We start from the raw sequence: 17,288 nt of genomic DNA on the forward strand, positions 1-17,288 counted from the left end.
CTTTTCTAGTCAATATAAATCGCCTTCTTTGTCACGTTGTAAATATTTTGTTTTTTGTTTTTGTTTTTGAGCGGCTTTAAAGAGAGAAAGAAACACTTCAAATCTGTCTCTATGGCTGCTTGTGTGTTTCCTATTAGGACTTGCCTATTCATGTGCTTTTTTTCCCCCTATTTATTCTATTCTGCTACTCAGTCTCAGACTATAAAAATATATAGATGTCTTACTAAGAGCAGAAAAGGAAGATTAGGCATGAAGAGGTACCCAAAACTTAAATTTAGCTTCAACAAATGTCAAAAGTAAATACCAACTAAAAGCTAAAATCTATCATGCTAGAAAGCTACTTACTTCCACAGTAGTTGCAGCCTTTTGAGTCATTTTTCCAACAAGGTCAACCTGTTCATATCTGGATTTCATGTATTTTTTTGCAACTTTGTATACCCACTGTGGGCAAGTTGCAGAAAAAAGTAAAGTCTGAGGATTGTCTTCAGAATCTTAAATAAACAAAAAGAATTCAAATGTTTTCTTAATTTCCCACGATGTAGCCCGCTCTTAAAAATCCTCCCAAGCTTCAAAAAAATAATGAAAAATGTAAAACTTGGGGTGAATTTTTAACACACAGACTTCATTGCAATTATTAAAACTTTCAACTGGCAAAACTGGGGGACAATATGAAGAGAACTGAACCCAAAAGGAAAGTGAGAATTTAAGCAGGAACAACGAAGAAAGAAATCAATAAAATGAGTTAGTAAATCTAACTACTGACTATAAAAAAATAGAATAAAGCACAGAAAGCTAAGAAAATAGTTAAAATGATGCTATCATACTTTCTTTTTCAAGGACAGAACAGATACCAAATTATTTTAGTTTTGTTAGAATGCAGGGGACACTGCAATAAAAATTATTAAATAAAAACTCGTTTGCATTTAAGATCGAACAATAATTGCTAATGTGCTTATTTTGAATTAGGATATACCAGTTTTGTAGGATTCATGAATAATATCTTCAACTTGTTCAGCGAAACCTAAATCTAACATCTGATCCACTTCATCAAGCACAACATGTCGCAGTTTAGAAAGATCCAATCGGCCACTCTGCAGATGGTCTTTGATACGACCAGGTGTTCCAACCAAGATGTCAATACCATTTCGAATATGATTAACTGTGAGAAGAGAGAAATGCCACCAATATGTAAAATTCAAACTTTCACATTATTTATTTAAATATGAGTATCAAATATGTCTTTGCACGTCTATCATACATATTTACTCACTTTGGCTTTGATATGATGTTCCACCATAAAAACACGCCACGCTGAGTTTCCTAGTTATATCTTTGAAGTCTTTGGCTACTTGGTTTGCCAGTTCCCTTGTTGGAGCCAAAACAAGTACCTGAGCAAGAGGTTTAAAAAACAAAAAGATACTTTCCTAAAGACATATCTAAATTAAAACCGAGACGACTTTTTTTAGGTGCATTTAAAACCAGGAATCTCAACATTAATGTCGAAGTATTTAAAGACACATCACAAATAGCAAAAGGAACAGCAGCATATATTTATTACATTCCCCCCTCACTTCCTTCAGGTCTCTTCAGTGAGGTTCCCAAGCCCATTTTCATATCCCCCTGCCCCTCTTTATCATTTCTCCTCAGCACTTAAACCACCTAAGATACTGATATTTTACTTATTTGCTGATTGTCTATCTCACCCAATAAAATGTAAGCTCCATGAAGGCAGGAATTTATGTCAGGTTGGGTTACTGTATTCCTTACACTTCAAACAGTGCCTGGTACAGTACAGGAAACTCAAAAATGTTAAACGAATGAATGTTCACTATGTGCTAGGAACTAATGCTTTACAGGAATTATCTAATTTGATTCTCATAAAAACCCATGAGTGGCATTATGACACCATTTTCATAAATGAGAGACTTGTGTCTCAGAGAATTAAAGTCTTGCCCAAAATCAAACACCTAGAAATGGCGGAGCTGGAATCTCCAGTAACATCTTTCTAATACAAAAGCTTTTTAAGGCAGCTTTGGGGCCAGGCGTGGAGGCTCACACCTGTAATCCCAACACCTTGGGAGGCCAAGGTGGAAGGATCACTTGAGGCCAGGAGTTCAAAACCAGCCTGGACTACAGAATGAGACCCCAACTCTACAAAAAATAAAAAATTAGCCAAGTGTGGTGGCACCTGCCTGTAGTCCTACCTACTGGAGAGACTGAGAGGAAGAGAGAATTGCTTGAGCCCAGGAGTTCATGGCTACAATGAGCCCTGATCACCCCACTGTACTCCATCCTGGGCAACAAAGTGAGACCCTGTCTTTAAAAAAAACAAAAAACAAAACAAAACAAAACAAAAGCAGTGTTGAGATTATATCCTATGTCCTATTTCAGTCTTTTCCTAATTTCACCCCAAAAACATAACTCTCCAAAAATATTTATCCTGTAAGTCAACACAGCCAACCTGATTTGGGATAGCTGATCCGAGACTATTACGATTTAATTATATTTATGTATGTATGTTAATTTGCTCTTATAATACCACTCAGGAGTCTTACAAAGAACAAATTACTTTTAGTCATACAGCTGTTCATATTATGATGCTGATTTTTTTCTTCACTTTTACAAACCTTAAGTGCACACAGCTTTTCAGGTCAAATTTTAGGCTTACATTTTACTAGTCCTCTCTGTTGGTTGATTTTACATTTATAAAATAAGACGTCTAGTACCCCAATAATATATAAACTAGCAATATCATTTCTATAATACTCTTCTTAAAAAGTCCATCTGTGTGTGCTCACTTCAGCAGCACATACGCTAAAACTGGAATGACACAGGGAAGATTAGCATGACCCCTGCACAAGGATGACATGAAAATTCATGACGTATTCCATACTAAAGGGAAAAAAAGGCAACACTGAAATAAATGATGCTGAACATTTACTGAATGACAAATAAATGAACACCTCTTTAGAAAATTCATTTATTTAAAAGCAAAGGTCAGGACTGAAGAAAAGAGAAGAAAAGGGTCAACTAAATATAATAACTGTAAATAAGATATACCGGCTTTATAATTCATGAAATTATCAAAGACATCTATGGATCCATGCACATCACATTCATATGCAAAAACTACTTCACTTTAACTTTGCTTGAAATTTCTTTTTGTGAAAAACAACATATTTTTGTTTTATGCCACAGCGCTAACTTTTCTATTTTGGGGGTACTAGAACTTAGGACTCGTGTAACTTTCTTTCCCTTTCTGTTAGAGTAACATTTAAAGCTTTTACCCCCTATAACAATTACCTTTGGTGAGCGGCTTTTTTTAATTGTTTCTTGATTTCTTTGGAGTCTTTCAATTAAGGGGATGGCAAAAGAGAATGTCTTTCCTGTTCCTGTCCGTGCTTGAGCTATTAAATCTTTTCCTTCATATACAGGACCAAAGGTCTTAACTTGAATAGGAAAGAGATATGTTACCCCTCGACCTGTAAAATGAGATTTAATTAAAATACTTCTTTATGACTAGCATTAGGAAAAAATATATTCATTTGAAAATGACAATCATGATTCTTCTATGTCTGCCTAAAGACATGCCACCTGGTGACACAGTTATTCCTACCACAAACAAGCATTACTAAAAAATTAGTCTAAACTTTTGACGAATGCATATAAATCTTAAAGCTAAAAACAAGTCAGAATATTGAAAAGGATGATGTAAAAGTAAGTGCAATTAAAGAAGAGCTACTTCTCTATGCTTTTTATGTTCTCCTTTTGGTCAGAAAAGGCACAGGAGTTTTACAAAATCTAGTGATAGATTTTTAATTGCATATCCATTAAAACTGCAAACCTTTGGGCCAGTCGTGGTGGCTCACGCCTGTAATCCCAGCACTTTGGTAACCCAACTGGAACAGATCAGGAGGTCAGGAGTTTGAGACCAGCCTGACCAACATAGTGAAACTGCGTCTCTACTAAAAATATGAAACTTAGCCGGGCATGGTGGCACGTGCCTGTAATCCCAACTACTCAGCAGGCTGAGGTAGGAGAATCGCTTGAACCCAGGAGGCGGAGGTTGCAGTGAGCCAAGACTGCCCCACTGCACTCCAGCCTGGGCAACAGAGCGAGGCTCTGTCTCAAAACAACAACAATAACAACAACAACCAAACTGCATACCTTTCAGAAGCTTTATAGTCTCTTCAGAAATAGGAAAATTGGAGAAGGCTCCTTCTTTCTGTTCACGTGTTAAGGTCTGTAAAAATGAAATCAATGGCCTAAATAATTTATACACAAGTCTTCCTCATTTACTGTTTTTAATTTTATACAGATTAACTTACAAGGAAAATTAGTGGAACACTCTTTTTTTTTTTTTTTTTTTTGAGACAGGGTCCCACTCTGTTGCCCAGGTTGGGGTGCAGTGGCACCATCACAGCTCACTGTGGCCTCAACCTCCGGGCTCAAATCCTACCGACCTCAGCCTCCCAAGCAGCTAGGACCACAGGCGCATGCCACCATGCTCACTTAGTTTTTTATTTTTTGTAGAGACAGGGTCTCACCATGTTACCCAGGCAGGTCTTAAACTCCTGGCCTCAAGAGATCCTCTTGGCCAGGCGCGGTGGCTCATGCCCGTAATCCCAGCGCTTTGGGACGCCAAGGCAGGTGGGTCACCTGAGGTCAGGAGTTCAAGACCAGCCTGACCAACATGGAGAAACCCTGTCTCTACTAACAATACAAAATTAGCCAGGCGTGGTGGCGCATGCCTGTAATCCCAGCTACTCGGGAGGCTGAGGCAGGATAATTGCTTGAACCCAGGAGGCAGAGGTTGTAGTGAGCCGAGATTGCACCATGGCACTCCAGCCGGGGCAACAAGAGCGAAACTCTGTCTCAAAAGAACAAGAAAAAAAAAAAGATCCTCCTACCTTGGCCTCCAAACTGCTGGGATTACAAGCATAAGCCACTATGCCCAGCCAAAAAGGTTATTTATTCATCTAAATCATACAGATGTAGACAAAATTATAAAGATTAACACAAGCCTATAAACTAAGCTAAAAGAAAGTATATAATGAGAAATGTAAAGTTTTTCTGAAAATAAGTTAAAAATTTATTCTACAGCGTTTGAAAGCTTTTTTATTTAGGTTGCTAATACAAGAGAAAGTTACTGTAAGCTTGAAGATTTCTTTAACATATATACAAGTTACCATGAGATTATCATTTAACATTTATTGAAAACTTTGTATACTAATGTGTACATAGAACAAAAAACAGTATCTCTACCCAGTAAGCTTTATTGTTCATGTGTTTAAAGAAACACACACTAACAATTTTCAAACTTGGAATTAGATAAAAAATAATTTCAAATTCAAATGGCATGCCATTTAAACAAACCTCAATGCTGCTGTTACCTTTTTATGATAAAAAAATTATAAAAATAATACACTGTCGGCCAGGCGTGGTGGCTCACACCTGTAATTCCAGCATTTTGGGAGGCCAAGGTGGTAGGATCACTTAAGCCCAGGAGTTCAAGACTAGCCTGAGCAATACAGTGAGACCTCGTCTCTATAAAAAACAAACAAACAAACAAAAATAAACAATACACTGTCACTGTAGAAACTTTTGAAACTGGCAGAGCCCAGTGGTTTATGTCTGTAATCCCAGCACTTTGGGAGGCCAAGGTGGGTGGATTACTTGAGCCCAGGAGTTCAAGACCAGTCTGGGCAACATAGTGAATGAAACACCATCTCTCCTAAAAATACACAAATTAGCCAGGCATGGTGCTACACGCCTATAGTCCCAGCTACTCAGGAGGCTGAGGTGGGAGGATCACCTGAGCCCAGGGAGGATGAGGCTGCAGTGAGCCATGATCGCACCACCACACTCCATCCTAGGTGACAGAGTGAGACCCCATCTCAAAAAAAAAAAAAAAAAAGGAAATTTTAAAAACTACAGAGCAAACAGAAACAAATTTAAAAATTATTTATAATCCACTCAGCTAAAGTCATGTTTGAAACATACTCCTCCAATCTTCACTCTATGCACATAAAATTTTTAAAACAGAAATAAAATCACACTGTATATACCATTTTATAATCTTTTTTTTTTTTTTTTTTTTTTTTTTGAAATGGAGTTTCGCTCTTGTTGCCCAGGCTGGAGTGCAATGGTGCGATCTCGGCTCACTGCAACCTCCACTTCCCAGGTTCAAGCGATTCTCCTGCCTCAGCCTCCCAAGTAGCTGGGATTACAGGCATGCGCCACCACACCCAACTAATTTTTTTGTATTTAGTAGAGACAGGTTTCACCATGTCGGTCAGGCTCGTCTTGGAACTCCTGACCTCAGGTGATCCACCTGCCTCAGCCTCCCAAAGTGCTGGGATTACAGGCGTGAGCCACTGCGCCCAGCCTATTTTTTTCTTTTAACAAGATACAATGACTACCTTTTCTATTGTATACCCTTTGGGATAGCTATATTCTATTATACAGCTATAGTATGTTTTATTTAAACCAACTGTCTACTATCAGACATTTAGGATGTTTAAATATTTTCCTATTATCAACAATATTACTATGATAAGAGTACTTATTCGTACAGCTCTGCACACCTCATCATCATCTCCTTAGGATAAATTCCTTTAAGTAGAATTCCTGAACTCTCATGTGATCTAAACAAAATAATAAACTGTTAAACCTATTATAACACAGATTTTACCAGGCAAAATCCCACCAAAGTGAGAAGCAAGCCATACATTCCACTGCTAGAAATACAGATTTAAAGGACCTTATTTAGATCAACAAACACATGTGCTTCCTGCCAAACAGCAAATTCACAAATTAAAAAAAAAAAACACCATAAGACAAGGATTCAACATCTTTTCCCAATGCTCTCCAAAGATTATGCATTAAGCTCAAATGTATATGAATATCAGCAATTATCATATTTATATAATATAAATAATTACTAATTATCAGCCCAGTGTGGTGGCTCACGCCTGTAATCCCAGCACTTTGGGAAGCCGAGACAGGTGGATCACTTTGAGGTCAGGAGTTCAAGACCAGCCTGATCAACATGGAGAAACACCGTCTCCACTAAAAACACAAAAATTAGCCAGGCATGGTGGTGCATGCCCGTAATCCCAGCTACTCGAGAGGCTGACTCAGGAGAATCGCTTCAACCCGGGAGGCAGAGGTTGCCATGAGCCGAGATTGTGCCATTCCAGTCCAGCCTGAGAAACAGAGAGAGATTCTGACTCAAAAAAAAAAAAAAGAAAAAAGAAAAGAAATTCAAGTAGATAACCATCAAGCAATTCCGAATAACTTTAGGAACCCAAATGTACAGAAAAGGTTTAAATTTGGCTACTGCTCCCACCTCGCCCCAAGAAAAAGGCCATACAGTGAAATAAACAAGGGCCAAAGGAAAAAAGGCTCAGGCTTCACCTGTACAGACTCTAGTGCAACTAAGAGTACTAGACACTAATCAAGAAATATTATAGAATCAATTCTAATTAGCCTAAAAAAAATTCAAATCAACCTATAGTTCAACGATAATGTCAAATGCAAAATAAAAAGCTTCCATACCTCCTCTAGTTTATTATCACTTGATTTATGAGTAGAAGTATCTAAGGATGATACTCGCTTTGATTTTTTTTCATATTCATCAATATCTCCATTTGGTAGATCTTTTCTTCTTGACTTATGAGATTTGGAGAATTCATCTGAAAGTCTATTAAATCCTTCTTCAGTGTCTCCATTTAGCTTTTCTTTCATTTTAGATTTTTTGGCCTTGGGAGCATCCAGGTCATCTGTAACACCATTTTCTCTTGTTTCTGATTTCTCATCCGAGTCATAATGGTGCCTTGACTTCCTTCTGTCACTCTGTGAACAAACAAAGAAGCAATGACAAGATGGTCAGAGGTTTTCTTTTAAGACTCTAGAGAAGTTAGAGTATGACTCCCCGACCAGTTCAGCTCAATCTACAGTTACTTTGAAAACCTACCTGGTAGAAATCCAGACTGCTTACTAATGCCAAGCTCTAAGCCTCAACTGTTGCTATCTTTCTCATCCCCTTCCTAGCATTCTCAAGACTCAGCCTCTAGCCCCTCTCTAATCCCATCATAAGATTTAAGGAAAATTAAAACGGTTTCTCCTCAGGGAAAGAAAGACAACCCCAGAATTATAAATTACTAAACAAGCAAAAACTTCCAACATTTCCAAGAGAAAAAAAAAATTAATACTTATTGAATACCTACCCAGCACTGTGTAATGTGTTTTCAGCTTATCTTGTTTAAATCTTCATAACAACCCTATAAGGGAAGTACAGGTCCATAATCCCTTATCCGAAATTGCGATATCCATAAAGCTCTGAAAACCGAAAGTTTTTTTGTAACTTATTTGGAGGCAAAACCTTACCTGAACTCATTTGATGGCAAAATTTAACTTGAACTAACGTGGGGCTCTTTATAGTCTTTATTTATCCTGCTTAGTATGACCACTCATATTTAATATTAAGGTGTTTGATTACAGGTTTCGGGCCCCAAACCCTACCGGGGTGCTACCTTTCTAAAAATCCGAAGAATTCTGAATTCCAAAATACAACTAGTTCCAAGGATTTTGGATAAGGGATAGTGAACCTGTATTACCTTTGCCATTTTATTTAATTATTTATTTATTTTTGAGATAGAGTTTTGCTCTGTCACCCAGGCTGGAGTGCAGTGGCGCAATCTTGGCTCACTGCAGCCTCTGCCTCCCGGGTTCAAGTGATTCTCCTGCCTCAGTCTTCCAAGTAGCTGGGACTACAGGCATATGCCACCATGCCCAGCTAAATGTTTGTATTTTTAGTACAAACAAGGTTTCACCCTGTTGGCCAGACTGGTCTCAAACTCCTGACCTCAGGTGATCCACCAGCCTCGGCCTCCCAAAGTGCTGGGATTACAGGCGTGAGCCACTGTGCCCAGCCACCTTTGCCATTTTATAGACAAGGAAACAGAAGTTCTAAGAGGTTAAGCAACTTGCCGAAGATCCACATGTGGGATTTCCTGCAGCTATAAGTACTAGAAATTGAATCTAGCACTGCCTGACTTGAAAGCCCATTCTCTTTTCACATTATGCTTCCTCCCTGCACTTTGACAATTCACAGGCTAAAGGAAAACAAAAAGAAACTATATAATTCATATAGAAGTCCAACTGTTATACTTCCATGGAAGGACAGTAATCCTGGAATTTTTTTTTTTTTTTTTACGTTTTAAATTCAGTTAATTTTTTTAAAAAAGCACTATTTTTCAACTTCAATTTTAAAATCTCAAACTAGTGGCCAGTGTTGTGATATTTACAGAACACAATAAATGATTTGGGAATTTAGGACTTTAGCCTGGTGGCTAGCCATGATGGTTCACGCCTATAATCCCAGCACTCTGCGGGGGCGAGGTTGGGCGGATCACCTGAGGTCAGGAGTTCAAGACCAGCCTGGCCAACATGGCGAAACCCCGTCTCTACAAAAATACAAAAGCTAGCTGCATGTTGTGGTACACGCCTGTCATCTCAGCCACTCTCAAAAAAATGAATTACCTGGTCAAATATTCAAAATAGATAACAGTAATTAGTGATAGTAAAAACTACCACCAAAATGTTCACCATAACTTACACAACTTTAAGAGTTCTTTCACATATAATTTTCTCATCCATAAAATTGGAATTGCTGTGAGAACTGAACAATATGTGTGAAAATGCTCTGCAGTTACACATTACATCATATGATCTGCAGTTAACTACACTAGACCACGTCTTTCCAAACCAATAGGTTCTACAGAAAAATAAGATTATTTATCGATTCAGCCTTGGGGCTTGAATTGCTTCTGGGCCCTGCACTACAGGGAGAAGTTGAAGCAAGGCAAAAGGAGACCTCTCGGTCTAAGCCCAGTAACATCTCAAGGTGATTAAATAAATAATTCCACTTTAGACCCACAATGCTTGGCACTCTCCGTCTACTTGGTTTCAGTTACACTTTATATTCCCTTCTTACCTCTATCTTCTTACCTCTACCACATATCTTCTTCAATGGTTCCTCTCCTTCCTCCTCCAGTGGATGCTCCTTGAGTATCTGTTCTCTATGTTCACTTTTATTACTATTTTCATGGCTCAATACGTACTTCCAGACTCCCTTCCTCACCTACATTCCAACTCTAAGAATCTAAGCACCAGCTCCATATCTCAACACGTCCGAACCAAAGTTATCCTCACCTCAATACCAGACCACTATTCACTTCAGTTTTGTTTTTTTGAGACAGGTCTTACTCTGTCTCCCAGGCTGGAGTGCAGCAGCTCAACCATGGTTCACGGTAGCCTCAACCTCCCTGGCTCAAGTGATCCTCCCACTTCAGTCTCCTGAGTAGCTGAGTCTACAGGCACGAGCTACAACGGCTGGCTAATTTTTTTTTTTTTTGAGACGGAGTTTCGCTCTTGTTGCCCAGATTGGAGTGCAATGACGTGATCTTGGCTCACTGCAACCTCTGCCTCCTGGGTTCAAGCAATTCTCCTGCCTTAGCATCCCGAGTAGCTGGGATTACAGGCGTCTGCCACCACGCCCAGCTAATTTTTTTTTTTTTTTTCTGAGATGGAGTCTTGCTCTGTCACCCAGGCTGGAGTGCAATGGTGCAATCTCGGCTCACTGCAACCTCTGCCTCCCAGGTTCAAGCAATTCCTGTACCTCAGCCTCCCGAGTAGCTGGGATTACAGGCACGCGCCACCACACCCAGCTAATTTTGGGGTTTTTTGGGTTTTTTTTGAGATGGAGTCTCGCTGTGTCACCCAGGCTGCAGTGCAGTGGTGCGATTTCGGCTCACTGCAACCTCAGCCTCCCAGGTTCATACGATTCTCTTACCTCAGCCTCCTGAGTAGCTGGGATTACAGGCATGTGCCACCATGCCCAGCTAATTTTTGTATTTTTAGTAGAGACAGAGTTTCACCATGTTGGCCAGGCTGGTCTCAAACTCCTGACCTTAGGTGATCCACCTGCCTCAGCCTCCAAAAATGCCGGCATTACAGACGTGAGTCACCGCACCTGGCCTTTTTTGGTATTTTTAGTAGAGATGGTGTTTCACCATGTTGGCCGGGATGGTCTCGATCTCCTGACCTCACGATCCACCCGCCTCAGCCTCCCAAAGTGCTGGGATTACAGGAGTGAGCCACCATGCCCGGCCTAATTTTTATATTTTTAGCAGAGATGGGATTTCACCATGTTGGCCAGGCTGGTCTTGAACTCCTGACCTCAGGTGATCTGCCTGCCTCAGCCTCCCAAAGTGCTGGGATTACAGGCATGAGCCACCGCACCCGGCTAATTTTTTCATTTTTTGTAGAGACAGGGTCTCTACAAAACTCTACCTAAACTTCTGGGCTCAAGCAATCCTCCCATCTCAGCGTCCCAAAGTGCTAGGATTACAGGCATGAGCCACTGCAGCTAGCCACCAGACCTGTATTCTAATGCTCTATTTCTTTTAGTTGGTATTCCAATTCGTTTCCAAATCTCTGGTTATCTTTCATAGTTAAAGGGCAGTCAATATGTATTTCTGGAGAATTTACAATGTGAAAGCCACCAATTCACAACAACATAGTGAAACGTAAGGATGGATAAAGATTTGGTCACTTTCCTCAAGAACTTTTGGGAAATATGTGGGATACATACAGGAAAAATGAACTAATTTTATACAGACATGCATAACAAATGTCAATCAAATGATGAAGACAGCCACTGAAACTAGATAACGGTACATTCGGGTTGTCAGGAAAGACATAAACTAGGCCTTCACAGCTGGACAGGATTGGGATGCAAAAGACAAGAATTTCAAAAGAAGCCTTTTTAAAAATACCTGATTGGTTTTCTGCTTACACTCTAGGTAACTTCAGTAGTCAAATTCACAGAGCGAAAGTAGAATGGTAGTTGCCCGGAGTGGAAGGAGAGAGGAATGAGAAGTGAGTGTTTAATGGGCACAGAGTTTCAGTCTGGGACAATGAAAAGTTCTGGAGATGGATGGTGGTGACAGCTGCAAAACGATGTAAATATACTTAACGTCACAGAGCTATATACTTAAAAATGGTTAAAATGATAAACGTTATGTGTATTTTAGCACAATAAAAGAAAAGTGTTAGCTGGAATGGCAAGTTTACCTTAGTGATAAGGTCAGAGAGGTAGATTCTGCTTTCTAAGGCTATACAAAATAAGTCTCATTCTTTTGTCGAATGTCAGCCTTCGAATACTGCCACCTTAGCCTCTTCAGCTGATTTCTTTTTTCCAGGTCAAATGTCTCCAGTAATAATTTTACCTGGGCATTTTTTCAGCACCTTGTGATCCTCTGAGTGTTTCAGGATGTTTTTTCTTTTCCTTTTTTTTTTTTTTTTTTTTTTTGGAGGGCAGGGGGGTGGGAGGAGGAAAGACTACAGCTCCTCTACAGGCTCCTTGAGAGCAGAGACCATTTCTTTACTTATTTAGTTTAACCTCCTTGGTGCTCAGCAAAGAGTATGGTACAAATTAGGTTCAATAAACACCTGCGGATTGAATGAAAATACTGACAGTAAAGGCTATTAATAATGCAACCCACACGATCTCCATCACTGACAAATCCTGGCAAGTCTCAGTGACACTTTTCCTTAAGCCTCTACAGACTAGTTATTGAGGTTTGTAAACCTAAGATCGCTTTCCCCAGGATTCTTGCACAGGGGACGGGGTGACAGAAGCAACACATATTCAAAGCAATCATTTTTTCTTAATCATCTTCTAAGAGGGCCAATGAAAACGAAATGGCAAGCGTCACTGCTTCAGGAGAGAAAGAACAGATTCCATGGTGATGGGAGCTTGAGTCTGCCCATCTGAGATTCAGGCGCCAACGGGAAGGGCTGAGGGGCCACGCGGGGGAGAGGCCCAAAGCCCAGGGCCATCTTTCTCCAGGTCGGGAGGGTGGAGGTGGAAACGGTCCCTGAGCGACCCCAGAGGGCCGAGGGCGGCGCGAAGGGAGGCCCTCGGATGCTCCGGCCCGGTTCTGACAGGCCATCATCAGGGACAGACAGTTCCCCTCCCCGCCCAAGCCGGCGCAGCCCAAAAGGAGGCGCGGCCCATGCTCAGCGCACCTTTTGCCTCTCCTTCTTCTGGCTCTCGGACTCCTCCAAGGGTGCTTCCAGCTCCATAATGTCCCCCCAGAGGAGTTTCCCAGGCATTACTGGCCACCGCCGCCTCCCTCCGGGCACAGTGGCCACAACCACCTACGGGCAGCGACAGCGTGAAAGGAAGCGGGGGCAGGGCGGCCGCCCGGCCTTGGCCATGCGTCACTTCCGGGACACGCACCGCACGGCGGGGAAAAATAATCCCGGATACTCTCGGTTTAAGTCCTTCCATTGCGCCGCAACCTCTCAACCAATGAGTGTGAGAGAGATCAACGGGCCCGCCCTTGTTCTGAAGTGATTGGTTACTAGAGTAAAACCCTGGCCAATCTCCATAAAGGAAGCATGCACTGATTAACATAAATAGTTCGGTTTATCTTCCCCTCCCCCACTCCAAACTGGTCTCCTCGGCCTCGCAGAGCCTTTTGGGGGCTTCCCAGTATGCACTGCTAGGGCTGGGAAGCCCTTCAACTGCGGTAGAGAGGGTCCGGCGCGTGCTGGGCGGGTGCGTGGGCAGGCCCGTGTCGAGGCCAGTGGGCAACGCCGCGCGCCGCCTAGCCATTTGCCGCCGGAAGCTGAAGACCTCCATCCCGCCCATTGCGGGGGAGATGTTAACGACCAACAGTTTCGCGCGAGGCCACAGGCCTGGCGTCGGTGGAGAGGGGCTTCGCGCAGTTTGGGGTGGGCCAGATGGGCCGGAGGTGTAGCCAGGAACGGACAGATGTCCGTCTCTTAAGTCTTAAGTTTTAATCGTGAAGTTGATCCCTGGTTCATTGTGATCCTTCTCACGCTGTCCATTTGACATGAGAAACCCGAGAAAGGAATGTACTTGTCTGAAGTCCCACAGTCTGTTAGTGGCACAGTCAGGACTAGAGAATTTAGCTCCTGAAGCCGAGATCAATGCTCTTTCTGCCACATCAACCTGAGAACTTTGAGTTTTGCAGTGTTTTGGGGAAGATGCTCCCGTGAAACAATGAACAGGAAAAACCTGAAGAAGCCTCACATTTTCTGCTAGCGAGAAAAGCCAAAATGTCTTCCACAGATTATCTATTTGCAGTGAATAAAAAAGGATTTAATTTTAGTCATGGGTATTAACTGCCCGTGAATCACAACCTTACACAAAACTGAAACCTTTGACAATACAAAGGGTAACTTCCTTAGTGTTTCTATACCTTTGCTTACTATCACCGAGGCTAGTTGGCTTTTCACAGCCATTTCTTCATCTCTTCATGATCCTTGCGACCCAGCTACTCTACCCAATGGAGACACAGGGCTACTCTCACAAACCACTTGATAACGTCTAGCACACCAGCCTTAAAACCTAAGCATCAAACTGTGTCCTAGCAAAATTACAAATTGTTACATGTCGTGGAGTTTGGGAATTGGTCCTGAATAGCTGGAACCACAAATGTTAAATCTGTGATTGCTTCAAGCCTTCTGCATAACTACGGCTTGGCCTGAAGGCAAGGGCTCTATGTTTGCATGTAACTTTATGGATTCAATACTTAGAAACACAAGGAGTGTTCAGCTATTGATGACGGAGAAATCCACCTCTCTTCCTAGGTTATGAGAATAGCTATGCATCTCTAGATCTGCGGTTTTCCGCATCCTTTTGTCCTAATCCCTCAGTCCACTCCCAATTCTACCATAGTAGGGTCTTTATAGCCCTACAACAGGGTATGATGATGTGCATAAAAACACAGTGTAGATATGGCTAAGAATGCCGCACGTAAAATTGGGATAAAAGGAACAGATGTTATTGTCTTGTGGTTGAAGGTTAATAACATGAAGTAAAAGTTGAGCTCCTGAGCACTCTTTGGCATTCATTTGTATGTCAGAGGTCCTAAGAGCGGGCCTGAAAAAAAAGAAAGGAGTAGACTGTTCAAATCTCCCTATTCAAGTGATTAACAAGTATACGAGTGTTATAGAATGACCTTCTGTGACTTGCAACACTACAGACTCTGCCTTTCTAAGCCCTAAATTCACTGAACCAAATCTCTGGCTGCTGTCTGTGTCAGATGGGAAGGGCAAGTATAAACCGATGTGTCAGTAATTTGACCAAGGAGTGGCTTAGCTGAAAAAAATATGTACCACATTACACATGTGTTCTCCGGGGATATCATTTTGCCTCAATCAACTAGAAAACGTGGGAACGGGATGCAGGAGTGGAGAACTTTGTTTTCTTCATATTTGCTCTGTCTGTAAATCTCAAGAGATTGTGTCTGATGAGATTTGGGGTTGGGGGGAGGCATACTGTGCATGAATAATTAAAATGCACAATAATTCAAGATACAATCTTATTAGAACATCTTTATTTTCCAAACATCTTACCAGAGTCACTGATATACTTTCTTTTACAACACTTAAGAGTTGGGTGCTTCAGTTGCTACTCCTGTTACGAGGTCCTATAAAGATTTCCCTTGCCCTTTGCCTCAGCTTGTTTAAACTGACCATTCAGATATAAAAAGAAAAGGGCCGGGAGCGGTGGCTCACGCCAGCACTTTGGGAAGCCAGGGTGGGCGGATCACCTGAGGTCAGGAGTTCAAGACTGGCCTGACCAACATGGAGAAACCCATCTCTACTAAAAATAGAAAATTAGCAGGGCGTGGTGGCACATGCCTGTGATCCCAGCTACTCAGGAGGCTGAGGCAGGAGAATCGCTTGAACCCGGGAGGAGGAGATTGCGGTGAGCCGAGATCGAGCCATTGCACTCCAGCCTGTGCAACAAGAGTGAAAGTCCATCTCAAAAGAAAAAAAAAGATATAAAAAGAAGATGACTATTTCCAAACTTGCCTCTCTCTAATCTTTTTAGAACTACAGGACTAGATTAGTTTTACTCTGTAGTTAGAGAGTTGAAGGTAAAAGTCATCAAATAACCTGTTTGCGTCTGCACGTCAATCTTATGTGACAAGAGGAATTAAACGTTTTACTTTATCCCCAGCAGCTTCGTCATGAACCATCATTTTTAAATGCTGTGACATGGAAATAGTTTAAGTGGCAGTTAAAAACTGATTTAAGACATATTGGGGGCACAAAATAAGTGTTGAGTATGGAAAAGCAGAAAGAAAGTAAAGGCAAAGAGAATGGGAGGGAAGGAGGAGGGCATTTTTCCCATTGCCATGGAACCTAAACCAAGTCAGTTCTAAAATCTTGCTAGAAAAGTGAGAAGAGTAATGCTGATAGCACAGGAAATTGGATCCGCTGATATAACAGCACTATGGAAATGAGGTACAGAGGTGCTTACATTAGCTTGAGGTTTTGACAGCATTGGAAAAGAGACATCTTTGGCCGGCGCGGTGGCTCATGCCTGTAATCCCAGCACTTCGGGAGGCCGAGGCGGGTGGATCACGAGGTCAGGAGATGGAGACCATCCTGGCTAACATGGTGAAACCCCGTCTCCACTAAAAAATACAAAAAATTAGCCGGGCGTGGTGGCGGGCGCCTGTAGTCCCAGCTGCTCAGGAGGCTGAGGCAGGAGAATGGCGTGAACCTGGAAGGCAGAGCTTGCAGTGAGCCGAGATCACGCCACTGCACTCCAGCCTGGGTGACAGAGTGAGACTCTGTCTCAAAAAAAAAAAAAAAAAAAAAGGAAAAGAGACATCTTTGAATACATTTATCATATGTATATTTATGCATGTATCTAGCTCCTAAATTCAAACCTTTAAATGATTTTGTAAGTGCTTAACCTTTAGTCTCATTGTTTCTTTAGTCAATTACTTTCTGGATGTTTTGAACCAAGTAGTAGGAGACAGGGTTTCAGAGTCACGTTGTCACATCAGTCACCCCAGAAGAGGGCACCATTATCCAAGTAATGTTTGGAAGCGGCTTCTGCTTCTTCCAGACATCTACTCCTTTCTTTTTTCAGGCCCGCTCTTAGGACCTCTGACATTTTTTCCAAAGGGGAAAAAATGTTACTAAGGTTTCAAAGGGAAGAAAGTCCTGTAAGACACCAGCAAAGTAATGATGCATTTGTCTTTGATGCCCCCATTCTTGTTTCATAACATTCATGTCGCTCTTCCCCACCCTTGTTAAGCAATAGCCTGTTTTCCCAACACCCAAAAAGCCTTAGTAGCTGTAGATAGGTTCTCAAAATGCCATGGTTCCCAATCTTTTCCCTTCAGGCTCTTTCCATTGCTCTTCCTCATAGACTTGACATTTTG

At 41.5% G+C, this 17,288-nt stretch overlaps 1 protein-coding gene and 1 non-coding gene across 4 annotated transcripts in view; one reads left to right on the top strand and one right to left on the bottom strand.

Moving 5' to 3' along the window:
* Positions 1–13,364, bottom strand: part of DDX50 (DExD-box helicase 50) — a 46,283-nt gene extending 32,919 nt beyond the window's left edge. Inside the window, exons 1-8 of one of the 3 annotated variants that reach the window (XM_063710048.1) lie at positions 13,099–13,255; positions 8,232–8,343; positions 7,561–7,857; positions 4,168–4,243; positions 3,304–3,482; positions 1,271–1,388; positions 974–1,159; positions 346–491 (exon numbers count right to left, since the gene is read on the bottom strand). In XM_063710048.1, coding sequence (XP_063566118.1) covers positions 346–491; positions 974–1,159; positions 1,271–1,388; positions 3,304–3,482; positions 4,168–4,243; positions 7,561–7,749 — 894 coding nt within the window. In that variant the 5' untranslated portion in view covers positions 7,750–7,857; positions 8,232–8,343; positions 13,099–13,255. Of the gene's footprint in view, positions 1–345; positions 492–973; positions 1,160–1,270; positions 1,389–3,303; positions 3,483–4,167; positions 4,244–7,560; positions 7,858–8,231; positions 8,344–12,141; positions 12,511–13,098 lie in introns of those variants that run through there. The other 2 variants (XM_019034869.3, XM_019034871.3) reach the window with 2 other exon arrangements.
* LOC115936064 (U6 spliceosomal RNA) lies at positions 2,791–2,897 on the top strand. Its single transcript, XR_004071649.3, has one exon. It is a non-coding gene; the product is annotated as a U6 spliceosomal RNA (small nuclear RNA).
* Positions 13,365–17,288: the final 3,924 nt, after the last annotated feature.

Source organism: Gorilla gorilla, chromosome 8 (genome assembly GCF_029281585.2).
Source record: "Gorilla gorilla gorilla isolate KB3781 chromosome 8, NHGRI_mGorGor1-v2.1_pri, whole genome shotgun sequence".
Taxonomy (NCBI): domain Eukaryota; kingdom Metazoa; phylum Chordata; class Mammalia; order Primates; family Hominidae; genus Gorilla; species Gorilla gorilla.